The sequence below is a fragment of the Thalassophryne amazonica genome, chromosome 22 (assembly GCF_902500255.1).
Source record: "Thalassophryne amazonica chromosome 22, fThaAma1.1, whole genome shotgun sequence".
Lineage (NCBI taxonomy): Eukaryota > Metazoa > Chordata > Actinopteri > Batrachoidiformes > Batrachoididae > Thalassophryne > Thalassophryne amazonica.
Genome location: NC_047124.1, coordinates 4,215,544 through 4,240,487, shown reverse-complemented (window position 1 = coordinate 4,240,487; position 24,944 = coordinate 4,215,544). Strand labels below are relative to the sequence as shown.

Here is a 24,944-nt window from a genome sequence, read left to right as displayed (position 1 = left end):
GTGTGTGTGTGTGTGTGTGTGTGTTGGGGGGGGGGGTGATTGCAAAATGAATAGTGTACATAAAATAATTAGATCAGATCTCGATTAAGATACCGTCTCAGATTATATTTTCAAGAAAGGTCACTTTCCGTGATCTGATAATGAAATAAGCTATTTTAATGAGCAATTTAGCTGTGAAATAATTAGACACATGGGAAAATATATAATTTTGATCAGTCATATGGATTAACAACAAATACCAGTTTTAATGTTATAACGTGTCGGATGTATTTTCTTAATTTTTTAAACATGAATTAGTTTAACGTTTTCACAATGTTCTGCACCATAACTTTTGCAGATTTTTGTGATTAGTTAAATCATATCACCAGTACCTGAAACATGTTAACGCTTGTGTAACTTGTTTTGGGGCGCCCTCTCGTGGCCTCATCGTGTTAGTACATCCATAACGAGAGGATTATGCGATTTCTGGATCAATGTTTGAAGGATTAATGCACTCAAAAAATGACAAATTGGATGAACTCAATTCAATTATGTGCAGGATTTCCATCTCATAAGTATATGTAGCCCCAACTCAAAAAAGCACATCCATGCAAGTTAATTTAATTTCGTTGGAACTACATATATTTAATACATGAGTATTAGTAATAATGAGTTAGTTTTTTGAGAACACTTTATCTCCGAAGGGTATAAAAACTTAAAAATTCAACACTTCCAGTCCTGTTGAATAGCATTATGTATACATTTTACTATAGATGGGAATATTCAAAACACAGGGTTTTTAAAAGTTTGACCTGTGCGTTTGAGACGTTGGTCACGTGGTCTCTCTGTTCACGATTATGAAGTTGCAGTACTCTGTTCTGACAGTAGGCTGTGCACTAATCCACATAGGGCGCTATGTGTTTTTTTTTGTTTTGTTTTGTTTGTAAGTTGTTATGCCGCTGGGGTTTGAAGTTCTCCAAATTTTATGAAATGATAAAAAAACAACAAAACAATGTTTGTTTCAGGTGTTTCCAAATGGGCTTGTTTATCTCAAAAGAAAAAAAAAAGGACTGGCATTTAAGAAACAATTGTGGTATTCTTGGTAGAATGCTTTTTGAAGTTAATGGATTTTTTTTATTATTCTTTTGTTGAATTCATTGACTCAATATTCGACCCGTTTGGTATCTGTACCCATTTGTCCGAGTCGTTCCTGAACGCACCTCCTGTCAACTGGAGTAACCAGCTCCGGGTGTCTGCGTCAACACGGTGCGTGTCCGTGCGTTTGTTTGTCGGCTCGTAACCAGGTGGGGAATTAAAAAAAATAAAACCGATTATCTTGGCTGCTGTCTGCACTCAGACCCGGTGAGTCCGCGTTAAACCGTTTATTAATCCAACTGTTCGCTTGCTTCCATGTAGGTCGAGAAGGTGGGTCCATTTTCGGACACTGACTGTTTTGACCAGTCTGTCAGTAAACAGTGGTTGCTGGAAGTAAGGTGTCTCCTTAAATCCCTTAATCTGTTTAAAACGGAGGTTACAAACGTTTTATTCTGAACTGAAATGTCTTGTAGCTGCTTGGACGTTAGTTTGTATTTTTCCTGTTAAATTCAGTCGCGTACCGCAGGCTGAATTAAACGAATCTGCTGTTAATTAACCCCATGCTAACATTAGCTTCGAGAAAGGTAACGGAAGCTCTTAATGCATCTTTTATGGTTCCAGTGTCAGATAACAGCCGCTAGCTGTTAGCCGTCTGGAGCAGCGTCAGCTAGCTGCTGCTAACCGTGACACGTAAACCACGTTTGTGTTATGTACTTAAAACTGTCAACAGCATTAATGCTGATCATTATTTTTACATATTACTGTAAGCAAACAGTGTGGCAGTTGTAAGTGAAATAAGTTTATTCATGCAAAGTAATTACAGGGGCGGGGCTAGGATGTAGAGGGGCGGGGTCAAGATGTCGAAGGGCGGCGCTTTAATCAGTGAATTTATTTTTGCATCGTTATCGGTAAAGACTGTAAAATATTTATAATATTTAAGTATTACAGTATGCATATGTTTTTGTACTGAAGCGAGGATTTTATGGATTATTATTTATTTTTTACTTCTGGAATTTGATCACCATTTCGGGAAGTGCTCCCTGTGTCGGAATGAGGCTTTAAATCTGTCTCAGTTATCAAGCAGTTTTGCAAATTATTTTACTTTAAATAATTAGGGATTAGGTTGGGAATAGAATAAGAGAGACCACTTAGCAGACAGTTTTTCACTTGTTCTGCTAAATTAGTCGTTTAGGAGTCATAGGTGATGGCTTCTTTTTATAGTGCAGCAGATAAGAGAATATTTAGAGCAGAATTATGGAAATGGTGATAAAAGCATCAAATTTGGCAGTAATACTCCTTAGACATTCCTCTTTTGAAAAAAACGATTGGTCACTTGAATTTTCAGTCAGCGTTCAGGTAGAGGTCAATTGAAGAATTACACAGGGGTCAAAATTAAAAGAACCTACACAACATTATTTACCTGATCATAAAGTTTCCAAAAAGGTATAGGTTGTACTATCTGTGACTGAATTCTATGGAGTTATGGGATAAAAACAAGAAGTTCCATCCGGGCACGCAGGGTCCCCTGGCCCAGATCTTCTTGTAAAAAAAAAAAAAAAAAATGGTGTCAATAGCATTCAGAGACCAGCTGATCAATTCCATGATTAATCCAATGTAGTTTGAAGAATTCACACCCTGGTGAAGTAGGGACTTTGAAGGTTGGAGCAGAGATAGAGGAGAGAGGAGGAGATGTGACTGCCTCGTCGGAGTCCAAACAATTTGTCAAAAAAAATCAACTGAATATCTTTGTTTTCAGTTTTGTTTTATTTTTTATTAAATTTGAAGATTTTTTTTTGTTTTGAGTAATTATGTTTATTATATATTTATATTATTATTATTAACATTTTATAGACTGAATCATACTCTAAATAGATTATTTGGTTCTTGAAATAACTATTTTCAGGTTAAAGGATTTATTTAACAAAGAAATCTGACTGTCAGTCTTTCAGGATGTTTGAATTTCACTGCTGATTAAAAACATTCATGTCGGCTCGGCTTCACTCAACCTTTATGGAGCCGTAACTGAATCCCAGCATCTCTTAGCAAGTCTGATTAGCAAAGGCAACCCCTGGCTGGTCTCCATGGAGACGAGATACTGGCTGCCAAAATGGGTGGAATTTCACCTGGGACGCTGGTCCTGACAGAGCTATTCACATTTTTCAGAAAAGAATCATTTCTGTCAGAACGTATTTGCATATTTAAAGCTGTGTTCTGTGTGATGCTAAGTTAACAAAGCGAGTGACGGCGGTGACGTAAAGCAGGTTATTGGATAACCAGGTGGGTCCTTATGAGGGGGTGGAACCACAAAAAACCCCGTTATCATTAAAAATTTAATGGCAAGTTATAGTGCATTTTACTAAAACATATTTTCACAGAATTTGCCAAAGATTAAGTCAGACCTTAAATAGAAAAGACAAAAATTTGGGGGGCAGCTCCAGATAAACTGGTTTAGTCAGGAACATATTTTATTTATATAGTTATTGCTGCTATTTATTTATTTTAATATAATTGCATGAATGAACGCGTTAAGCCTTGATGGAGGAATGTGGACTAAAAATATGTAAAAAAAAAAAAAAAAAAAAAAAGATGTTTGAGATTTCAGTGAAATATGGTTGAAAATAAGGCAGTGAATTAAGGAGGAAAACCCAGATGAATGAATGAATGAATTGTTGGTTGATGGTGTGACTGTGTCCCCTTCAGTCTCAGAGGTTCATCCACATAGTGATGAAACTTCAACCAAAACTACAGAGTTCCTCCGATGGACTCGGAGTGATTTGTCGCAGAAGGCGGGGTGAAGCTCTGTGACATCACAGATGATGTTCCTGTGCTGGACCTTTAAATACGCGGAGGCGTGTCGGCTTTTTTTGCCTTCATGTTGCTGAATTTAGCTTTCGAGAGACACACCCACTGAACACACAGCAGGCTGAGCCGGAGGGAGCGGCCCGCTGTGAAACCAAACGCACGCTGCAAAACAAAAGACCGTGTAACGACGTCTGGTGACAAACAAATCAGGCTGCTGTAGAGACGACGACGATGATGATGCAGGTATGAAACTGTGACTCAGTCAGAAGAACATGAGCTGTCAGTCACACTCCCAGACCAGCTCTGAGCCTCCTGTTGGGTCAAAGTCCACAGGAACCAGAGTAAAGTATAGAGTATAGTTCTGCTGGACAGAGGCGGAGCAACGATATTTATAAGGACATGAAAGAAAGAAAAAAAAAACTCTTGTGATGAAACAGCGTTTGATCAGGTTGTGTTCAGGATGTTTAGTGCCAACGTGTGTGTGAGAGGTCGTGTTCTCACCGGCGTTTATCTATTAGCATGATAACTCAAAACGTTGTGGGAGCATGTTGATGAAAGTTGGTGAGCAGATGGATAATGTCCCGGAAAACGAGGGGTTTCATCCTGAACTTGATCCAGGAACATATTTCAGCAACTTCAGAAGAGGTTTCAGCAGTATGAGGTCTCGGCTGAGGTTTGTGCCTTCTACTTATCGGTTCATGTGTTCGAACCCCGCCTCATGTCCTGTGACCGCTGGGATAGGCTCCACCCCCACTGTGACCTTTTTTACAGATTAAACAATTATTGTAAAATTTACCAATAATGAAAGTGTGTGTGTGTGTGTGTGTGTGTCAGGTGGATGGTTTCTACCAGGCGGCTGACTGAGTCACATGATCACACATCTGGTTTTCACTGAGAATGATTGGCTGACCTTTCAACCATCTTCCTAGCTGCTCCACCCAGAGCGTGTTATGGTACCACACACACACACACACACACACACACACACACACACACACACACACACACACACACACACACACACACACTTTAGTTCAAAGACTGTAATTCCTGTAAGTGTCTGATTTCTGGTCCAAACCTTTGACCTTTGCTTGTGACCTTGACTGTTAACTAGTTCTTCTCTAAATCAAACAGCCGTTTCCTCGGCTGACACTCAGTAATTCTGCCAAATTTGGCTCCAGTTTGTTAAATTCTTTTCTTTCTGTCACACATGCACTCGCGGACAGGTAACTTTAATCTTACCTGTGCTGCAGGTGTAATGGTGAAATAAACGGTTACACATCGCTGTGACGTCAGTGTAAAATGTCGGGGTTGGATCGGTTCTGATAAGTAGGATGTGACCCGTTCCTGTGTGCAGAGCGCATGATGTCAGAGAGCAGCTGCTATGGCCTGCAGCAGCGGTCAGAGCAACGCTGAAACCCTGGAGGGGTTCCACGAGGTCAACCTGGCCTCGCCCACCACCCCTGACCTGCAGGTGGGCCAAAGGTTGACTGTCACTGTTTGATTTTAACTGCCTGTGGGAATGAGGTGATTGGTTACCTGTGTGGGTGTGTCATCTGGCAGAACCAAACAGAGCAGCGCCCGCCCACTCATCACAACACCCCGCCCACCTCCTTATACCGCACACACTCCCTGGGGGCGCCACCATCGAGTCTCCGCACCAACCTACGAGCGGACCAGCTGCCCACGCAGCCGGTTTACTCCACGCCGCGACACAGCCACAACGGCAAGTAAGAACACACAAAAAGTCTCCGTCAGGAACACGCCACCTGTTATTATCACAGCTCTTTTTTTCTTTTTTTGGGCTAGCAAACTAGCCTAGCCCATTTAATACAATGACTCACAAAGCCAGTTAGGGTGGCTAGTTAGCAAATTAATAAAAAAATTTTAAAAACGTACCAGCTGAGCTTGTTTGCTAACAATGCATCCACGTGATATGTTCAAATTATTACAAACGTAGTAATTTGGGTACGATTATCTGCACAACAAAATCATATTAACCTCAGCTGGTCACTAAGGAAGTCGGCCCCACCCATCTGACTTGACTGTGGTTAAAATTTGTGGCCAATGACGAGTGGGACCCGAATAAATTGCTAAATAGGATAGACATAAGTCAAAACTGAACTTGTCAGAGTCGCAAATACTTAAATTTTCGTTACTTATAGTGTTGTAAAGTGCAAGTTGTTGTACATGTATATAAGTATTTTATTTTGCAGTACCTTAGATAACATATGTTCTTAATTGCTTGATATTATTTTTCTAACTGGATGGAGATCTGGTGTTTCCATGGTTACCTTGCAGTGTACCAGGCCTGGAGGCGGAGTTGAGCGATGGTGTCGGCCTATCAGGAGAGGATGGGGAGGAGTGCAGTGGCCTGAGTGACAGCCTGTCACGACTGCGCAGCCCGTCTGTGATGGAGGTCCGAGAGAAAGGATACGAGAGACTGAAGGAAGAGTTGGCCAAGGCCCAGCGGGTAAATCCACGAAAACCCAAAGCCGAGCTGTTTGAAGAATTAATAAAAAAAAAAAAAAAATTGGCACCTGTTTTTTTTGCATTTAGGTTTTATGTTGGCGCCACCTGGTGTTGGATTGTAGCAGTCAGAATGCAACAGTTTGTGCACATCCTCAAAAAAAAAATAATAATAAAAACTTGTGCACATCCTCGTGTTCAACTAATCACATCACTTCATGTGACATCAGTGTTTTCTGATTGGCTGAAGGTGCAAACTGCAGCATCACATTAAAAAGTTGAGATAAACTTTTGATGACAAGGTGGAAACATTGAAGCAACTTCGGAACATTAGAAACAGCTCATTTGACGTGTTATCGACAAGTTATTGCACCACCTACTGGCAGGTTGGAGCACTGTGGCTATGAAGGTCCATCAGATGACAGATGTTTTGAAACGCAGCTGGAAATTCTGGAAGTTTTGTTTTTGGAACAACTTCGACTTGAGTGTTGAAGTTTCCGTCTTGAAAGAAACAAGATAAGCTTGATAAGATCATCCTTTACGAGTCCCTCACGGGGAAATCTGCAGCGTCACAGTAGCACAAATACTTGGGCAGAGCAAGAGAACGAGAAAATATTAAATGACCACAGATTGAAACTGAAACTCAGATGAAGCTTCTGGTTCAGTGATGTTCACTGTGTTGGTTTGTGATCTGGTTCCTGCAGCCCGTCAGGTTCTGTGACTGCACTCAGTGAAACAAACATGGGACCATATCAAAAAATGGATGACGGCGCGGGGCTTTTTTTTTTTTTTTTGTATTATTGTGGTGTGTTTAAATAATAGAAATATTTGCAGAAAACAATGAGCTTTAGATTTCGAAGCAGGTTGCAGAATATTTATGATTCCTTCTCAAATTGTTTTATACAATCAGTTGTATTAGTCCCTCAATTCCTGTTTCATATTAATTAGGTGGAAGGCCACACCCTCACTTTTTTTTTTGGGGGGGGGGGGGGGTGGAGCATCAAAGGCAAAATACTTTTCATACTTTTAAAATGTACAACTTTGACATTGAACATTTTGATAGGTTCAGTTGGACTTTAAAGTACTGTTTGTTATTTTGCACAGACCTAGAGGCGTGTGAATGATTTTTCATTTTTATTTATTTTTTATATTTCACTGCATTATTTGTGCTGCCATTCCCCCGTCATTGTTTACCTGAATGCATTTTTAAAGTTGCTTTTGTTATTATTTGCTGGATTTGTGTTTTTGTTTCTTCATCCGTTCTGTCGATGCCATGCTGTGATTTTGCTTTTTGTTTGTTTGTTTTGTTTGTTTGTGTGTGTGGAAGGAGCTGCTGTTGAAGGATGAGGAGTGTGAGAGGTTGTCTAAAGTCCGAGACCAGCTCGGCCTGGAGCTGGAGGAGCTCACCGCCAGCCTCTTCCAGGTCGGTCCACCTCTCTGTCCTCTGCTGTCCGTGTCCCTTTGTGCCGAAGTCGCGGCTCGTCGCACAAAAACCAACAAACTAAAAGCTGCTGCTCACTGACTGTTTGCAGATGATGTTTCACTTTTAAACTTTTATTATACACAGTCTGTCCAGTCGATTAATTTAAACTCACTTATTCATTTCAACAAGCTCATTTTTTGGGTTAGCTATATGCTAATTAGAGCTAGCTGCTTGTCACGTGAGAATACTGAGTTTGTTTATTATTAGCTCCCATAACAGTTACATGATTATTATTTAAAATGAAGAACAGTTTTTACTCTGGTAGAGCAGAATAAAAAAAAATTGGATTATGTGACAGGGCGGCACGGTGGATTAGTGGTTAGCACTGTTGCCTCACAGCGAGAAGGTCGTGGGTTCAATTCCTGGGGCCTTTCTGCGTGGAGTTTGCATGTTCACCCCGTGTTTGCGTGGGTTTCCTCCGAGTGCTCCGGTTTCCTCCCACATCCAAAGGCATGCAGGTTAGGTGGATTGGAATCTTTAAAATTGTCCTTAGGTGTGCGTGTGTGTGTGTCTGTGTTTGTCTGTTTGTGGCCCTGCGACAGACTGGCGTCCTGTCCTGGGTGTACCCCGCCTCACGCCCTATGATTGCTGGGATAGGCTCCAGCCCCCCCGCGACCCTCAATTGGACTAAGCGGTAGAAGATGGATGGATGGATTCCGTGACACAGCTAGCTGCTGCTAGCTAGCATGCTAAGAACAGTTTGCAGATGGTTGCAAATTAGTTGTTGCTTTTCTACAAACAACAAACATCCTTTATGTAAGTAAATAAACAGAAGAGAAAAAAAAATGCAGAAAACACAAAGATTTGATTGTTTTGGCAGTGATGTTCTGGATAATGTTACTAAAACTGAGACTTGCAGTCATTTTTAAGATGATGTAAAATGCAGAAGTTTGCTTTGAGAAGCTTTTTCCAGCTTAGTAAATCAAAAATCTGACTTTTTTCCTCCCTTGTTAAAGATTTGAAAATTCAAAATTTCAGCTTGAGATTTGCTGCCACCTTGTGACAGTGATCGGCCACTTCATCTCACCTACAGTGGTGTCGATTGGCTCGTTTCTTTGAGAGGAAACTGACAAATATTAGGAGAATTTTTATTACGGTTTGGGGCTTTATCGCCCCCGTGTGGCATGTGATCGACATCAGCACATCGGGGCTGCTGTTTTCAGTGAGACTTTGTGCGTGTTGTGATCTGTTTACGTGCACGACAGTCCAGTTTCCAGCTTTGATACACGTCAGATCTCCAGGAAACAGCTGTTCCTGAAATGTAGTGACGTGTGTTACAGGTTTGTGTGTCTGTGCGTACGTCTGTGTGGTTCTTTTAACATTCACCTTCTTTGTCGTCTTACAGTTGTGTTGTTGTGCGATTCTGTGCTTCATGAAGTCATTCAAGAATTACCCCGAGATATCTGGAATACACAAGTTCAGCCGGAGTGGCTGAACTCCAGAGTAAAGGGACTTTTCCCGATTTTTGCAGAGCGGTGCGCCTGCTCAGACGAGAGCTGGATGAGATGCAGCTCAGCCAAACGGAGCCAGGCGTCAGCTTTTAGTCTTTCAGTTTGTTTCGTTTATATAGCACCAAATCACAACAAAGCTGCCTCAACCCGCTTCACACAAGAAAGCTCTAACCTTACCAACCCTTAACCCTAGAGCAAACACACAGGCGACAGTGGTAAGAACTCCCTCTGATGATATTGAGGAAGAAACCTCAAGCAGACCAGACTCAAAGGGGTGACCCTCTGCTTGGGCCATTCTAACAGGTATCTGGTGTGAAAAGATCTTGTGTTTCCAGTTTATGTCTGAACAATAGAGGCAGGCTGTGGATGGAGCCTGTTAACAGAGCCCACTTTGTCTTTCCTGTCAGGTGATTCGTTCCTTTAGTGGAGGTAGACCTTTGAACTCGTGTGTCAAACTGGTGGCCTGTGAGCTGGTACAAGCTGCATGCTAATTTTTCATCTGCACATAAAACTAGAAATGAGGCGTTTTCACTTTCAAATGCTTTCAAATGTTCTGTTAAAAATGTTGCATAATAAAAGTGCAACAGTTTAAATGTAGGTTATACAATTCATTGTAAATTCCAGCCATCAGACCTGAAATCAGGCTCGTCCGCTGCTCTGGCTGTTTTGGGCTGTGACATTTTGTCCATGTGGTGCGTTTCTCTGGTCATGAACCAGCATGCAGGTGCCTCAGTGTCGAGGACTCCAGAGACTGGAGAAGTCCAAGGACACGCCCACGGTTCACCAGGCTGCAGCAGATTAGATGGTTACTTTGGAGAGATGTAGATGGTTTTCTGCCTGGGTGGTTGTTGCCCGGGACCCAAAGCGGTTTCATGGTGTTATGAATGTGCTGAAGCACGGTGTCAATAATGTGGACAGATTTGGGACATTTTCTTTGTTAAAGTGTCTCCGCCCTGAGAGAACAGACTCCGCCCCTGCGGCCCTCTGGGAACATCAATAATGCTTTTCTAAAAAATTTGTTTGTGTTTTACAGGAAGCTCATAAAATGGTCAAAGAAGCCAACGTCAAACAGGCGAATGCTGAGAAACAGCTGAAGGAGGCGCTAGGAAAGGTGAGGAGGAGTCAGACTGTAGGAGTGCAGTGTTAATGAGGTGGAAGGCTCCGCCCACTCAAGCTGAACAAACGTTTATGAAAATATTAAAATATTATTAATCACTTTCAACAAATATTAAGTATTTTAAGAATCTGTGCTCCTCAAAGCAGCTCGTTGTTAGTTTGTTTTTTAGTTTTGTTCTTAATCATCCAACGATTCTGAATTTATTTTTACAGCTTTAAATCGTCATTTCTTTATTCTGCTAACGCGCTAAAAGAAGTGATGGTGAACTTGAAGCGTTGCTGCTCCTCTGCAGATCGACGTCCTGCAGGCGGAGGTCCAGGCGCTGAAGACACTGGTGCTGTCCTCCCCCACCTCCCCCGTGGGTGACCTCCCCTCCACAGTAGGTGCCGGGGTCAAGACCCCATTCAGGAAGGGCCACAGCAGGAACAAGAGCACCTCCTCTGCCATGTTGGGGTCACAGCCCGACCCCGCGGCCACGCAGCCGATCGTACGGGAGTGTCGAGAGGTACACCACGAAAAACTTTATTTACAACCGCAAAACAAGTCTGCAAATACAATAAAGCAGGGATATGATTGTTTTCTGCTTTGAATGGCACCACCTGCTGGAGGCAGACAGAAAAAGGACAGTGAACTTTTAACTGTCAGTTGGTTAAAGTTGGTGATTTTGTCGAGGTGCATGTAGGAAATGTCACATTCTGTCAAAGTGCCACAGATGAGTGCCTGTAGTTTGTTTTTTGTGGCCTTGTTGTCCTGCAGGCGGACGGTCAGCTGTTCAGCGAGTTCAAGGCATGGAAGGAGGAGCCAACGCTGGACCGGACCTGCTGCTTTCTGGACCGGGTTTACCGTGAGGACATCTATCCCTGCTTAAGCTTCAACAAGAGCGAAGTACAAAAAAAAAAAAAAAAAAAAAAAAAAATGTTCTTGCTAACGTCATAGCGCCATCCTGTGGTGGTCATAAGACCTTGAAAATGGAGTTCTTACCAGCTTACAGCAAAGGAGAAAAAAAATCTGATGCACAATACTTCAGAACAGCGCTGGCGGGGCTCGCCATGGTAACGGACACGCTCGCCACAATCAACTGTTGTTGAGCAGATTAACATATTTATTGTTTTGCAGTTTTGACATTCAGAATGTTAATTTTCTATAAAACCTCTTCCTTTGACTTTTTGACCATCACAGGAAAGAATTTTGGCACCCTGTTTGTTTATGCAGAATTTAAACTCCTTCAATCACGTTTCCTCGTCTCTCTGCTGTCTGTCAGCTGGGGTCGGCCATCTTGGAGGCGGTGGAGCAGAACACGCTGAGCGTGGAGCCGGTGGGTTTCCAGCCGCTGCCTGTGGTCAAAGCCTCGGCGGTGGAGTGCGGCGGACCAAAGTGAGACCACACTCATTCTGTCACGTTCTCCTCCTCTTCCTCAGACTTTCACTCGTCTATCATCATCTCTCCATCTTTTCTGTCCGTCACTTTACTTGCCTAGCGGGCGGCGGGCTGAGCTCGTCACGTAAGTCTGAGTGTCTGTCGTCCTGCTAAACCTTTCACCCTGCTGAGCTTGTCTGCAGACCCCGCCCCCACCCCGCAGGTTCTTCACCACCTGGTCCTTAAAACTTGTTTAACGCCCGACCCCCTCCCCCACCACCGTGGTCATCCGTCGTCAAATGGCTCCGCCTCCTTAGAGCACACGTGAATAACAGCCTGCGTGTTTGTGTGTGTGTCTGTTAGAAAATGCGCCCTGAGCGGACAGACCAAAACCTGCAAGCACAGAATCAAATTCGGAGATTCGTCCAACTATTACTACGTGTCGCCGTACTGCAGATACAGAGTGAGTACCAACGCCAGAGGAACTTCACCTTCAGCCCGTCATCAAAAAAAAAAGGCAAAAATTTGGGCAAACTCAAGTTTAATGGGGTTAAGAAGCCAAAATATGATTGTGCACACGCTGACTGTTATTTAATATGCAAATCATGTCACTGTTGCTATGGTGACCACAGCCTCCTCCACTGTGACTACTCATGTGGCCAAACGCCTTGGAGATAAAATCACAAATATTTGAACAGACAAAAAAAAAAAACTTAGTTTTATCTGAGAATATTTTTTTTTAATTATAAAAACAAATCTTGAAATTTGTGCCAGAATAATGAGCTTTAATTTGTCAAAATAAGAATTGCAGGTTACAAAGTGTGACTTTAAAATATGTACCAGTTTGAATCTGTTGTAAATTGTTTGGAAGAACTGGCTTCTCCACAAACATGCTATTTTTTTCTTTTTCTTTTAACATTTTCATCCAAAATGTTAAAATGTGTGTGTTTGTTTCTCCCAGATCACAGCAGTGTGTAACTTCTTCACCTACATCCGTTACATCCACCAAGGGCTCGTCAAACAGCAGGACGGTGAGCGTAAACTCTTATTCTGAAAGTCTTTTTTTTTAAAGCACTTCACACAACCAAACTCATCAAAGCGGAAACTGAATGTTATGATTATTGCATAGTATTTAAACTATTTTCTGTACTGAAGTTAACAGTTTTCTGAAGAAAATAATGATTTTATTGTATTATATTCAACATGTAGAAGAAGCACTGCAGGATGAATTTACACATACTGAAATAAAAATACAGTTAAGGCACCTTGACACTTGCATGAATTTGATCCCCGCAATGTGGTGTGCCAGTGCGTAAACTGTTAACTGTGCGCGGCTTCGTGTCAGTGCGGAAAGAAAATTTTAAAATGATCAAAACTTCTGGCACGCATTAATTTTGTGAGCTAGTCATGAACATCGCACAACCTATTTGAAAACACTGCATCGCAGTGCATCTTAACCTGAAAATAGATTATGACGAGTCTATAATAAACAGAACTTGATATTATCCACCGCAGGATGCACACGAGGCAAGCTGCAGCTGTAGATATAATAGTTTCATCAGCCAAGTTTTGAGAGCAAATGCATCATTGGCCTTGAAAATATTATTTTATGTAGCGTGACATCAAGCGGGACAACGCAACAGCACAGTGAATTGCGCTGCAGTGCATGTATCATTCGTGCAAGTGTCAGTGTCTTCAGTCACAATACTGCCCCTTTGTGGGTAAAATGTGCTTTACTGTAAACATAGTAAAACGAGGGCATGTATTTACCGCTGCTCTTCTTCTCTAACGCCTTGTAATAATAATGCTGCCATGCTGATGTAACAGTCATGTGACCGCGCTGTTTTCCATCCTTGCAGCGGAGCAGATGTTCTGGGAGGTGATGCAGCTCCGCAGGGAAATGTCTTTCGCCAAGCTCGGCTACTACAAAGACCAGCTGTGACCGACTGACAGCACGGCCCCGCCACTCACAGAGGGCCCCAGAGAACGCCCCGCCCTCCCCGGCACGCTCATCCTGTCACTGCTTCCACCTGTGTGACCCTAAAAGACTGCGAACGGGCGTGCAGCTTCAGGAGGAGAACCCAGCAATGTTTTTTAAAGCTTCAGGTGAAACGTGCAACACTCCGATATGAAGAAGACAAAAGCAAGTCTGGAAAAATGCCGGCTACAAAAGGAAATTAATCTGTTAAATCAATGCCAAAAATAAAATTCATCCCCACATTATAAAATCTGCCGTTAGATTAACAAGTAAATTAAGACATTTAAAACCTTCACAGTGACAATTTAAACGGTGCTGGACAGAAAATCTAATTTTATCATGGTTTAAAGTTTATTTTGAAACAAATAATTATAGAGTTTATTCCAGTGTAGTAAAGATTAAAAAAAAAAGTTGACACGACCTAGTCTGAACAAAGATAAATCAGAAGATTAAAGCTTTAATGTCGACAGTTTAATTTCTTTTTCCAGGCTGGTTTCTGTGCAGGTGTAGAAATGACATCAGGAAAAAACATTCATTTTTTTTAACGTTAAGATAGCTTTTCCACTCGGGACAAAACTATTTTAATTGGACCAAATTTTATTTGGAACAGGCTAAACAACTGCTTGACATTATTGGATGGTGTTGCCACTGAAGAGGTACAGGTGAACATGTAAATCTGAAGTATGCAGTTTGCCGCTTACCTTAGCCTTCTGTCTTCAGAGTTATGACAAGTCAATGAGTGGTTAGTTTTTCTGCGCAAGGGGAACCCAACAATGATCAGCTTGTGGTCACTGGGAGGAAAGAGACTGCAGAACAGCCAGGAAGGTAAGCGGCTAACTGTATAATCAGTGGTTTTAAAGTATTTCTTTTAGCGTTAACATGCACGCCATCTGTAGGGATCCTCTCCATACTAACAAACACCTCTGCTGACATCTGCTAGTCAGTGGCAACAAGCAGTGGGTTTACTGAGCGTCTTCAGATTGCACTGTCCAACGCATTAGCCGATTACTCCGCGACAGTGTTTGTGTGCTAAATTAAATTTGTCAAAGTGAAAACGTTAAACCCAAAAACATTTTATTTTACTTTTTGACTCAAAGCCAAATTTTCACTGTAAGACAACATGGCAAAGTCGCGTCATCAATTAGCCGTTTGACAATCAGAAGGCGATACGAGCCACAACCCCGTTGTTCGTCACGCATAAACGATCAGCCGGTAAGGAGCAATCAATGACTAACAGCCGGTACAAGTTAACTCTAACGGTAAAATGGTAGCATTGTACGATAAATGTGCACATTTTCCTGATGACACGCGGAGCTGCAGGATGGTTTGGTTCAGACACCTAACACCAAAATCACTTTGTTTACAGTCACAAAAAAGGAATGAACTCCTTTTGCATGAAGTTTGGCTGTTTTTTTTTTTTCCCCCAAAGTGAAGCATTGGAGGAATTTTTTCTTGTTCGTTCCAGGTTTTTTGTTGTTTTTGCTGTATTTAGCCGACATGTTAACACTAATTTATGCGTGAACGTTCACTGTTACCTGTAAACATTATTTTGTCTCATTCCAAGTCAGTGTCGCTCTTCCAGTTTGGTTTAGTGCCTTTTCTCTGACACACAAATTAAAAACAGGAATACCTCTGAAAGCTGATGTGCTCTTTTTTTTTGTTCCCGCCTACACATTCACATCTTACTATTGTGGCCACGCCCCCCACACCAAATTTGGCAGGATTAATGCGATGAGGACGGAAGAGAACAGGTTGACTGCGTTGTTGTCCAGGATTGGTTTTCCACAGATCCGCTGGGTCGTAGCAGATTCGTAGCTCACCACCTTACCGATGTTCGAGTCAAAACCTGCAAATAAGAACACAAGTCAGTTTCATGCGCGCGAGAGCGCGCGTGCACACACACACAGTGACATGCCCAATCACGTTTCAGCAGATATCCAGATTTCCTACCGTGAAGGTTACAAAACTTTATGCCTTTAGATTTTTACCTGACAGTGACAGTCAGGTCCATAAGTATTTGGACAACAGGACAAATCTGTCTCGACCTACACAGGTATTCACTGACCTTGAATCATTGATGCCACTTTCCCCATATTTAGTCAAAATTACTTTTTGTCCAAAAGCCTTCAGGGGCTCTTGACCCTGTTTTTGTATTTTTGCCTCTGAGATGAAACAATCAAGATGATGCTGGGTCAACTCTCTGCTTCAGTTCACAGGGTTTAACAAAAATATCAGCCGCCTCAGAATGAGTTATTATACAGTCTCCTTTTTCAGAAGCCATACGGATTATTTTTTATAGGAATAAGATTCTTTTAAAAGAGAAAATTAACTGGGAAAGTGGAAATTTACACTAAAGTAATTATATTTGAGATTGTCCAACTACTTGTGGGTTCTGCAGCTTGAAGTTGTGATTTCTAAATGGTTAATGTGACTTTTTTTTTCCAACCCCTTGAATTAAAGCTGAAAACAGAAAATACATGCACATATTGATTTCAGCGGTGCACAGGTAAAAATCAGTGCTGTCCAAATACTTATGGACCCGACTCCATCTTACAAGGTTAAAGGACATGTCACACTGAAATCATAATTTAGAAGGCTGTTAGTGAGAAGGTTTTGTGCACCTGCACATTATTTTGTCTCATTCCAAGTCAGTGTCGCTCTCCCAGTTTGGTGCGCTGATGGGCCAGTGTTTTGACAGTCTTCAGATAAAAACAGCCGACATATTAATAACTGTCCCCGCTCTCACGAGGAGCAGCCGCTTACCCGAATACTGCAGGTGAGCTCCGAGGAAGGAATCCAGCATCGATCCCAACAAGCCAGCCACGGCCCCATACGCTATGACTGGCCACTGGGGGGCGGCCAGGTGTAGGTCGCTGACCAACAGCAACTGCGTTACAAAGTAAGTCACACCCACTGTGAGCCCACCAAGGAAGCTAGCAGCCAATCCAATGGGAGTAACTCCACCATTAGTTCCTGTAAGATTAAGGAAGAGAAATTAGGACCGAAATCAACCAGTCAACAGACACCAGAACCAGCCAAGCCTACCTGCTGGGACTTCTTTCCATGTGGTGATGAGTCGAGGCTGTGATTGGCTGAGGACAGGCCCCACCTCCGATGCCCAGGTGTCTCCGGTGCTGCAGGCGAGGGCACCCAGCAGAGAGAGGCACATCCAGGAGGCCGAGAATTGTTTGGTGAAATCAACGGGGATCTCACAGGGTCCGACCTGGAACCAGACAGACTTCAGGTTCAAGATTTTAAAGCAAACAAGGTGGAAAAATGAAAAAATGGACTGCATCTGGTGTTGCTTTCTTTTCAGATATGACCTCATTTCACCTTTTCTTAGTTACCACCATCTGTTTGTCATGTTGCAACAAAAAACACCAATTACATTTTATCTCTCTAGGGGTCCCCAGTCTTCAACATTCTGGCCTTGTGACATCACAAAGGTCTGATGGAGATAACGGCATCTGTATCAGCTCAAATTAGCTGCAAAAAAAATGAGTGATCAGGAGATGACGTCTCCCCGGCCCCCACAAATCAGTAACAAAGTGTCGGGATTACCCAGGAACACCCTTACGCTAAATATGAATGAAACTGGTCAACTGGTTGACATATCGAACTAACAAGCAAAAATGGATGGAACGGATGACCGGCTGGACATGCTGATCACTATATCACCCCGTCCTTCATACCGAGGGGATTAAAAACCTCCTTAGTGGGGTAGAGAAATTCACCGGTCCGAGGACACGGACCAGTAACTTTTGACCTATGTCGAGTAGATATTTTCCACTGCTAGACCGATGTCTAGTTAAAAAGCATGTCGGTCTAGTGATTAAAAATGTTCAACAAGGCCAATGTTTTTTTTTTCTTTCAATCTTGCTCCTTAAATATCTGAGCCGCTGTTCACAGATTACAATGACCCATGCTGTACCACTCAGTCACACCACTGACGTCATGAATGAAGCTCAGTCAACAAAGCAGAATCCTGTAAAAGTATGCGATGTCCACACACTACTTTCAGCTTAAACAGAACATCTTAACAGGAGTAGCACATAGAAAGAGCTGTAGAGCAGAGCAGGTCCAGACAGACTCAGCAAGAGTTACCATAGCAACTCTGCATGCCCATATATGGCACACATAAAAAGTTAACTTAGATCAACTTGCATTTTGCTACAAAATCTGAATGTGATGTGAAATTTTAACATGATTTTCTTCAACAATCATAAAATTTTGATCATACTAGTCTGAGAAGCAATAGATATAATTGATGCCCCCCCCCCCAAAAAAAATCAGATATTATAGAGCTTACACAGCTGTAGATCATAAGATCAGAATTACAGATCAAAGTGTACAGTACATTCACATGAGAGCAGAGGATCATGTAAGCAAATGTTTATAACTTTACATACATTCAGCACAAAGTGAAGACGTTCTAGCATGGTACAGATTTACAAATACAATGTTGATTGAATACATGTGCATGATGTGATGATTAATGCTACGCTGAGGCTCGCCGTCGGAGGCTCTGAGCTTCCAAATACCTGGGGCCACGACCTTTGACCAAGTGGACCAGTACCAAAATTGGTGCTACTGCTGCTCACCAGTAAGTTCAGAAAATATTTCTCTGCTCCAGGCTTAAGGAAATAAGCAGAACGGGTGTTTACCTCGATCATGTAGAGCAACGCCAGTTCAGTGGGAACTCCTCCGTTACAGAAGACCTGGACCCAGTTCCTCTGGCCGCCTGACACAATCACAGCTAACAGTTAGCCACAAGACCAGAACCGTGAGGAAAATTCTCAGTTCAGCTTCTCACCTTCTTTGTACTCTGCATCTATTTTCTTCTTCTGTGCTCCTCCCCATCGGGTCAGTTTGGAACAGGTGTAGAAGAACACCAGCAGAGACGAGAAGAAGCTGTAGTTGGCCATCGTCAGGACAAACCCCACCAGCAGTGCTGCATTAAAAAAAAAAGATTAAAACTAAGTTTACAGATGTCCTCCTCCATCTGATAACTACAAAATCAACAGAAGTTCTGAGCAAAAGGCCACACGAGTCACCGTCTCAACTTTGAGATCAAACCTGAGGAATTAAAAATCAAGTTGAAGATGTGCTGCAGCTGCGTTTGAGTCCAAGTCCATTTAAGACTTTCTTCAAAAGTAACCAGAACCAACACGGGCACAAACTCCTGCAGATTAATAAATTAAACTTCAGCATGTGGCTCACAGCCAACCCGGGTAAGAGCCCACGCTACAGGCTATTTTCCTAAAAAAAAAAAAAAATCAGGATTATATCTGCTATGAGGGAAATAACAACAAGAAATCAATCAAGATCTTTATTGTCATTATGCAGGCATAATGAAATTTTGCACGCTCCCGGTAAGGCACATAATAAATAAATCAGCACACATAAATAAAACACTTAAATAATAACGGTTAAAAATAAATAACAAGAAGAGGAAAAACAAGGTAACTTTGATATCTGTATAAAAACTGGATGAATTAATTTATTCGTTTTGACCACAAACGCATCATTTGGTGACTCTGGCGACAAAAATGTCAGCTGAAACTCTGAAAATCTATGAATCTTTGATTTCTTAGTAAAATGTTTTGTCACGCAGTTGACGACCTCATCTTACCACAGATTAAAGTCCATAAAAAAAAATAAATGTATAAATAAATAATTACCCCTACAAAAAAAAGTCAGATGAGGAGAAACTTCACTGAGGTCAAAGATGTGCATGTGAGTGTCAGATTATTGGGTATTTAGTTTCTTCAGAACTGCTCCAAATTATTTTTCACAGAATCTGCATTTTCATGATTCACCACCACACTCATACAATTTGTTCCAGAACTGAATACTGCAAGTATGAAAAAGGAAAAGTGCCGTCTTTGAATTCATAACCTTGTCTCAAAATCTGTCGCATTTTCTGGAGAGATTGATTAATAGATAAATTTATGCTCAAGAAGTCAAAAATAAAGTTTGAACATTGCAACACATATAACTTGCAACTTTTGTGAGTTATGCTACTTTTGCAACTATTTCCCATTTTCAATTCATTTTTAAATAACTAAATACTAAAAATTGTGTAGGCTGTAAAATATTTTTTTGCAACTAAACAAGAAAACTTTAAAATTATCCACGTGACAGTGAGAATTTGGGACCATGAGGCACTGGAAATGTTTAAAGATTTTTTGGGTTTACAAATTCTTGACAACTATCAATTAACCAAATATTTTTTCCTTTAGCAAAGACAAACCTGCCAGAGCTCCAGACCCGTCTAAACTCTGCCGCTTCAAAGCTCTGACCACCACCACAAAGGGAACCAAGATGGAGAACAGCCATCGCCATGGCGACACAGGCTGCAACGTGCCTGTAATAATAATAAAAAAAATACATGTGTCAGAATCACTAAAACCATTTCTGACAAGAAGACACTTGAAATTTTACCTTTCTATTGCAATTGCAGGAGTTTTCCCCCCTTTCTTTCTTTTTTTTTTTTTTTTTTAAGCTTGCAAGAAATTCACAACCTAAAATCCTTCAAACCAGACAACCCAGCAGCAGGTTTAGAAGGCATGTTTAATTAATTTTGAGGAAAAAGGGGGAAGGCAATCTGAAGTTACACAATTTGTTGTGGTCACAAACTGTAAAGATAGAAATTTCCATCATGACAATCTGATCTTACAAAAAACAATTTGATCAAAAAACACTGTATTCTCTGGGTTTGTACCCAAAATGTACCTTTTCACCTCTTCTTTCATGATGTAACATTTCTGAGTTCTTCCTACGTCTAGCTGTGGTTGTGCTGTTTGGATACAGGTGCAGGACGTGCAGGTGCAGTGAAAAATTAAACCACAGAGAGTAAAAATGTGAAAGGAACCCCCCCCCAAAAAAGAGCACTCACAAACCATCTGGCATTCAGAGGGTTACATGGGATCAGTAGATATGAAGGGAATAGACTAATTACACTGATTAAACTGCTAAAGAAAGAGACTCTACATGATGAACACTACAATGTGCCCTTTACAGACGCCCTTTCTGCCTGAAACTTTGACTAAAACAAGTGGAGCATTCACAAGTGCATCCTGCAGAGAACGCCACGTGATGCTGAGAAAGAGCTGAGTGTTCTCCTGTAGAAAATCGATAACGGGGCCTTAACAGAGTTAATCCACCATTAAAACGCTCGTTTCTAGTTTGCTCCTCGTGCTAAAACAAAACTCTGCTGGTTGTGAAATACACGGACCTTCTTGGGCAGTGTGTGTGTGGATGAGCACACATGCATGGAGACCAGCAGCTCACCAGAGTAGCTGCTAACGGTGAGCGACAGGATCCAGAAGAAGAGAGACAGAGCCAAAGTGACGCACAGCACGATCATGTCAGTCAACATCTTGACGTACTCTTTAATCATCAGGTCAGAGTCCATGCCGCTGCTGGGACTCGAGACCTGCAGGAGTGTGCACACACACACAGCCAAATCTCATCTTCCACAGGAACCAACAAACAGCTCAAAAACATTTGTAACTCCTTCACCATCGACGTAAAATGTCGCATTTTCTGAAAATCACTGAAGGTCAAACTTTTTTATTTATTTTTTTAAATCAGAAAAGGCAAACAGCATATCAGTAAAATGTAAAAGTCTATCAATTTTTTCCTCCCACCTATAAATGTTTGTTACTATCCATTTTTTTTAATAATAAATTAAGAAAACATTTCATCCATCAATGAACATAATGAAATAAAGTGGAACTGTGGCTGTTCTTCAACAAAACTGACAATCTGCTTTGTGATAAATTGTCATTAAAGTATACTTATCTTTCCGTTGTATTAAACATTTACAGCTAACTGTACAGCTGAATAAGTCTGTACTTTTAGAAAATTCCACAGCAAATACAGTGAGTATAATGAGATCTTGCAGAAGACATGGAGGTTGAGGTTTATGCTGCATTCAATGAAAACTGGGAAATAAGAACTTCCACCTTCCAACTAGAGTCTAATAAATATATGATTAAACATTTGCCTTCTCACAGACTTGTTTTTGTCTAATTAAAACACTAACTGTAACTAATGTTATCATTGAAAACTGACACAGTACAGCTTTGAGTTTAGACTTTTCTGATCAGTGAACCACCAGTGAAGTCTTTGTGTATCCAGATTTTATCCTGAGTTAACAGAATCTGTGCTCATCTGTTTACTGTGTCAGTCGCTTTGTTACTGCTTCACTTTTACATCATTTTTGAGGGCTACAAAAACCCAGCATGTCATCATCTATGATGTCGCCGCAGAAAGTGCATCATAGCATCTTGTTGCTGTATTTAACCAACACGGGTCAAAATTCTAAACTACAGCTCAAACCTCCACCAACACTAGTTTACAATTACACAAAATTTTACCATTGCTTTTTGGCACTTGGTTTCCAACTGATAACTGGAAGACAAACAAACAGGCATAAAATTGGAACCTCCATCCAATTTTGGTAGTGTAAGCAAATCCATAACAGAAAAATGAGAGTGATTGAGGCACTTTTGATTGAGACAGAATGCAAAATGTACACCAAATGGGCTTTTCAATATTAAATTAAAATATCCACAAAATCTGTAATCTGTATCAGATCTGGAACAAACTGTCAGTCGATAAAAGATACCATCCTACATAACTCTCAAATACGAAAGAAACTGATCTTTTTTTGACAGCGTTATGAATTTTTGAAAATTCATTCAATGTTAAAGGATAGAGATTTTTCCAATTTTCCAAGATTTTCCTGACTGAGCTTTGGACTATGACCTTTAAAATTGAATCAATTCTTGCCTATCAGGATATGAATCCCCTGTAACAATTTCATAACAATCATGAAAAATTGTGGGTTACAGGCTGTTCACAAACAAACAAACAAACAGGGTGAAAACATAACCTCCACCAAATTTGTTGGCATAAGTAGTTATATTCGGTAATTTATGTCTGTAATGGTGACATAGGATTCCAAATGTTTTATGTGAATACTAATGAATAAAACAGTGATGCAGAAGAAAATCCTTTTTATGACTTAAATGGTTTAAAAACTGAAAGGGACGACAGCTTCAACTTTATACTACATGCAATACATTATATGCCGATTTTCTGGGAGATGAAAAGTGGGTGAAAAAAGAATGGGAGCTCCAGGTTTTCTCAGGTTCTATAAAATCAAAATAAAATGTTTTGTTTCTTTTTTGTAACTTTCTGAAATCTTGAAACTTTCTGAAATATTGATGATCAATGAATCTTTGATTACATAAAGTATGAATCCCACAAAAACTGGAACATGTTTACGGAAGCAGTTACATGACAAACATGGAAAAATAAGCTGCCTATACATATAAATATAGTCTGGGCAAGAACTGAGAAAATGTGCTTATTTAAGTTGCATGACGCATTTTTGAGGAAAAGCAAACAAACAGATGCTTCTGAAGAGACTTTGCCAAAATTGCATAATTAGGTCATTAATTAAGGTAAAATGTCATTAAGTGCAAATTTCATGATTTCAGCACCAGGGAATTTGGGACCTAAACCTTGCAGCATTTCTCAAAATGTTGCCCTTTCTGCACAGATATGACCATATCAACTACACCAGATGGAGACATGTCTACCTATCACTGATGAAGCAGCTACCACAGTCGGAGGGACCCAACACAAACACGGGGAGAAAATGCAAACTCCACAGAGAAAGGCCACAGGTGACCTTCTTGCTGTGAGGCAACAGTGCTAACCACTAAGCCACCGTGCTGTATATTTATCCTAAAGTGAAAAAGAGAAAGTCCAACAGTTAAGGAGATATGGCCAAAATAAGTCATTATTTCTTTAAGAATTTACATTAACGCTAACATTTTGACATGCTGTAGCAGTTTTGGTATGAAAGATAATGCAAAAGTATTTTTCACCACTGTATTTTAGTAATAAAATGCATCATTTTTGCAAAATCAGGAAATTTGCCCTTAATTTCATTTTAATTTAATCTTTAACCAGGTTAGTCCTGTTTAGATCAAGACCTCTTTTGCAAGGGAGACCTGGGCAATTACAAAGTTTCCACTTCACCTAACCCGCATGTCTTTAATGACCTTTGACCTTAATAAATACCCTAAATAAGCATTTTGGGGGAAGACAAACAAGATATTAATATTCAGCATAAAATTCCCATCCAGAAACACCTATTTGCTTCCTTTTCCTCAAAAATACCTTAAGCAGTCATATTATCTGGAAAACCATCAAAGTGCTTAATTTTGCTGGAGGGTTTTTCACCCATATACATGCGATGAATTATTTCTTCCACTAGGTGTCACTGCGACACTTGAACCTTTTGGGCTTCGAATCTTCGTTCGGAGCTCCTCGACACTAACTCCAACATTAAGCACAGAGCTTACTCGAAACTTATCCAAAAATTAAAAATGCAGTTTCACTTAGTTACTCGAAAAAAATATACTTACCCATCGTTTCTGGAACCATGACTTGCTCGCATTCGGTTAAACAAAACGTTACTCCGATAAGCTAACTAGCGTATTAGCAAAATTTAAGACTTCAGAAAGTTGTATCGCTTTTATAATATGTGTGATATGAGTTATTTCTGAAACAGTGATATTTGAGGTTTGTCAGCACCTACAGCAAATAAATGGCTTTAATTTGTGGGTGTCTGTTTTCTGTGGTGTCGGGTCCTGATTGTTCTTTTGATTTTGGAGGTTGTAAAGCAGCCTCAGAGTGCAATAGCGCCTCCGGACGGATTGGAGTCACGTCACACGCAAACGCAAATTAATTTCTCACTGATGATGCTTGACAATAACAACAACAAACACCGTGCAACCTAAAACGAATACTGGTCACCAAATGCAATGAATGCAAAACGCAATAACAAAAAAAAAAAAGCGAACAATGACCAGTAAAGGATGTGAAAAGTGTATAAGAATAAATGGATACGACTGCAGTCCCAGATCTTATGAGGGTTCAGGTCAGGCTAAAGATGTGAAAGTCATAACCAAGGTGGGTTAGGATCAGACTGAAGACATGCAAGAAACTGCTCAAAAGAAGCAACATGTGTCTACAAAAGACAGCGGTGGCCTCAGACCTGGAGTCTGAAATTAGCACACCCAGAGGAAAACCCCCGAAAGGTCATTCTAAAGTTCCACAAGTCCAAAGCTGCCCTTTGGAAAACAACCAGTTTTTTCTCCTGATCTGAAAATAATTATTCCAAAATCTTTG

General features: G+C 40.9%; 3 protein-coding genes across 6 annotated transcripts in view; 1 reads left to right on the top strand and 2 right to left on the bottom strand.

Annotated features, from left to right (window-relative positions):
* mdm2 (MDM2 proto-oncogene) overlaps positions 1 to 24,944 on the bottom strand; it is a 387,699-nt gene that overhangs the window by 72,438 nt on the left and 290,317 nt on the right. The window lies entirely within an intron of this gene.
* On the top strand, positions 1,193 to 15,364 carry rab3ip (RAB3A interacting protein (rabin3)). Of its 4 annotated transcripts, none has more exons than XM_034163261.1 (14): positions 1,193 to 1,341; positions 4,711 to 4,829; positions 5,234 to 5,350; positions 5,440 to 5,606; positions 6,178 to 6,349; positions 7,673 to 7,768; positions 10,313 to 10,390; positions 10,689 to 10,901; positions 11,153 to 11,281; positions 11,658 to 11,770; positions 11,874 to 11,897; positions 12,116 to 12,215; positions 12,714 to 12,783; positions 13,612 to 15,364. In XM_034163261.1, exons 3-14 carry the CDS (start codon positions 5,261 to 5,263, stop codon positions 13,692 to 13,694), a joined length of 1,335 nt encoding a protein of 444 aa, XP_034019152.1. In that variant the 5' UTR covers positions 1,193 to 1,341; positions 4,711 to 4,829; positions 5,234 to 5,260; the 3' UTR covers positions 13,695 to 15,364. The 4 variants fall into 4 exon arrangements, with proteins under 4 accessions (XP_034019152.1, XP_034019153.1, XP_034019155.1 ...); XM_034163262.1 differs by having other exon boundaries at positions 5,231 to 5,350; XM_034163264.1 differs by lacking the exon at positions 7,673 to 7,768 and having other exon boundaries at positions 1,194 to 1,341.
* On the bottom strand, positions 14,824 to 24,408 carry tmem19 (transmembrane protein 19). Its single transcript, XM_034163266.1, has 8 exons — positions 24,179 to 24,408; positions 21,024 to 21,168; positions 19,984 to 20,097; positions 18,544 to 18,681; positions 18,395 to 18,471; positions 16,776 to 16,953; positions 16,494 to 16,703; positions 14,824 to 15,576 (listed from the first exon to the last, which is right to left on the bottom strand). The coding sequence occupies exons 2-8, from the start codon at positions 21,145 to 21,147 to the stop codon at positions 15,416 to 15,418; spliced, it is 1,002 nt and encodes a 333-aa protein (XP_034019157.1). The 5' UTR covers positions 21,148 to 21,168; positions 24,179 to 24,408; the 3' UTR covers positions 14,824 to 15,415.

Excerpts from the sequence above, each read along its gene's own strand:
- rab3ip (XM_034163261.1), top strand. The coding sequence starts at position 5,261 with ATGGCCTGCAGCAGCGGTCAGAGCAACGCTGAAACCCTGGAGGGGTTC. Across the intron at positions 10,391-10,688 it reads TGAAGGAGGCGCTAGGAAAG|ATCGACGTCCTGCAGGCGGA; the intron begins GTGAGGAGGAGT and ends GCTCCTCTGCAG. Across the intron at positions 11,771-11,873 it reads GTGGAGTGCGGCGGACCAAA|CGGGCGGCGGGCTGAGCTCG; the intron begins GTGAGACCACAC and ends TTACTTGCCTAG.
- tmem19 (XM_034163266.1), bottom strand. The coding sequence starts at position 21,147 with ATGGACTCTGACCTGATGATTAAAGAGTACGTCAAGATGTTGACTGAC. Across the intron at positions 20,098-21,023 it reads CACCGTTAGCAGCTACTCTG|GCACGTTGCAGCCTGTGTCG; the intron begins GTGAGCTGCTGG and ends TTATTATTACAG. Across the intron at positions 15,577-16,493 it reads AGCTCACCTGCAGTATTCGG|GTTTTGACTCGAACATCGGT; the intron begins GTAAGCGGCTGC and ends TCTTATTTGCAG.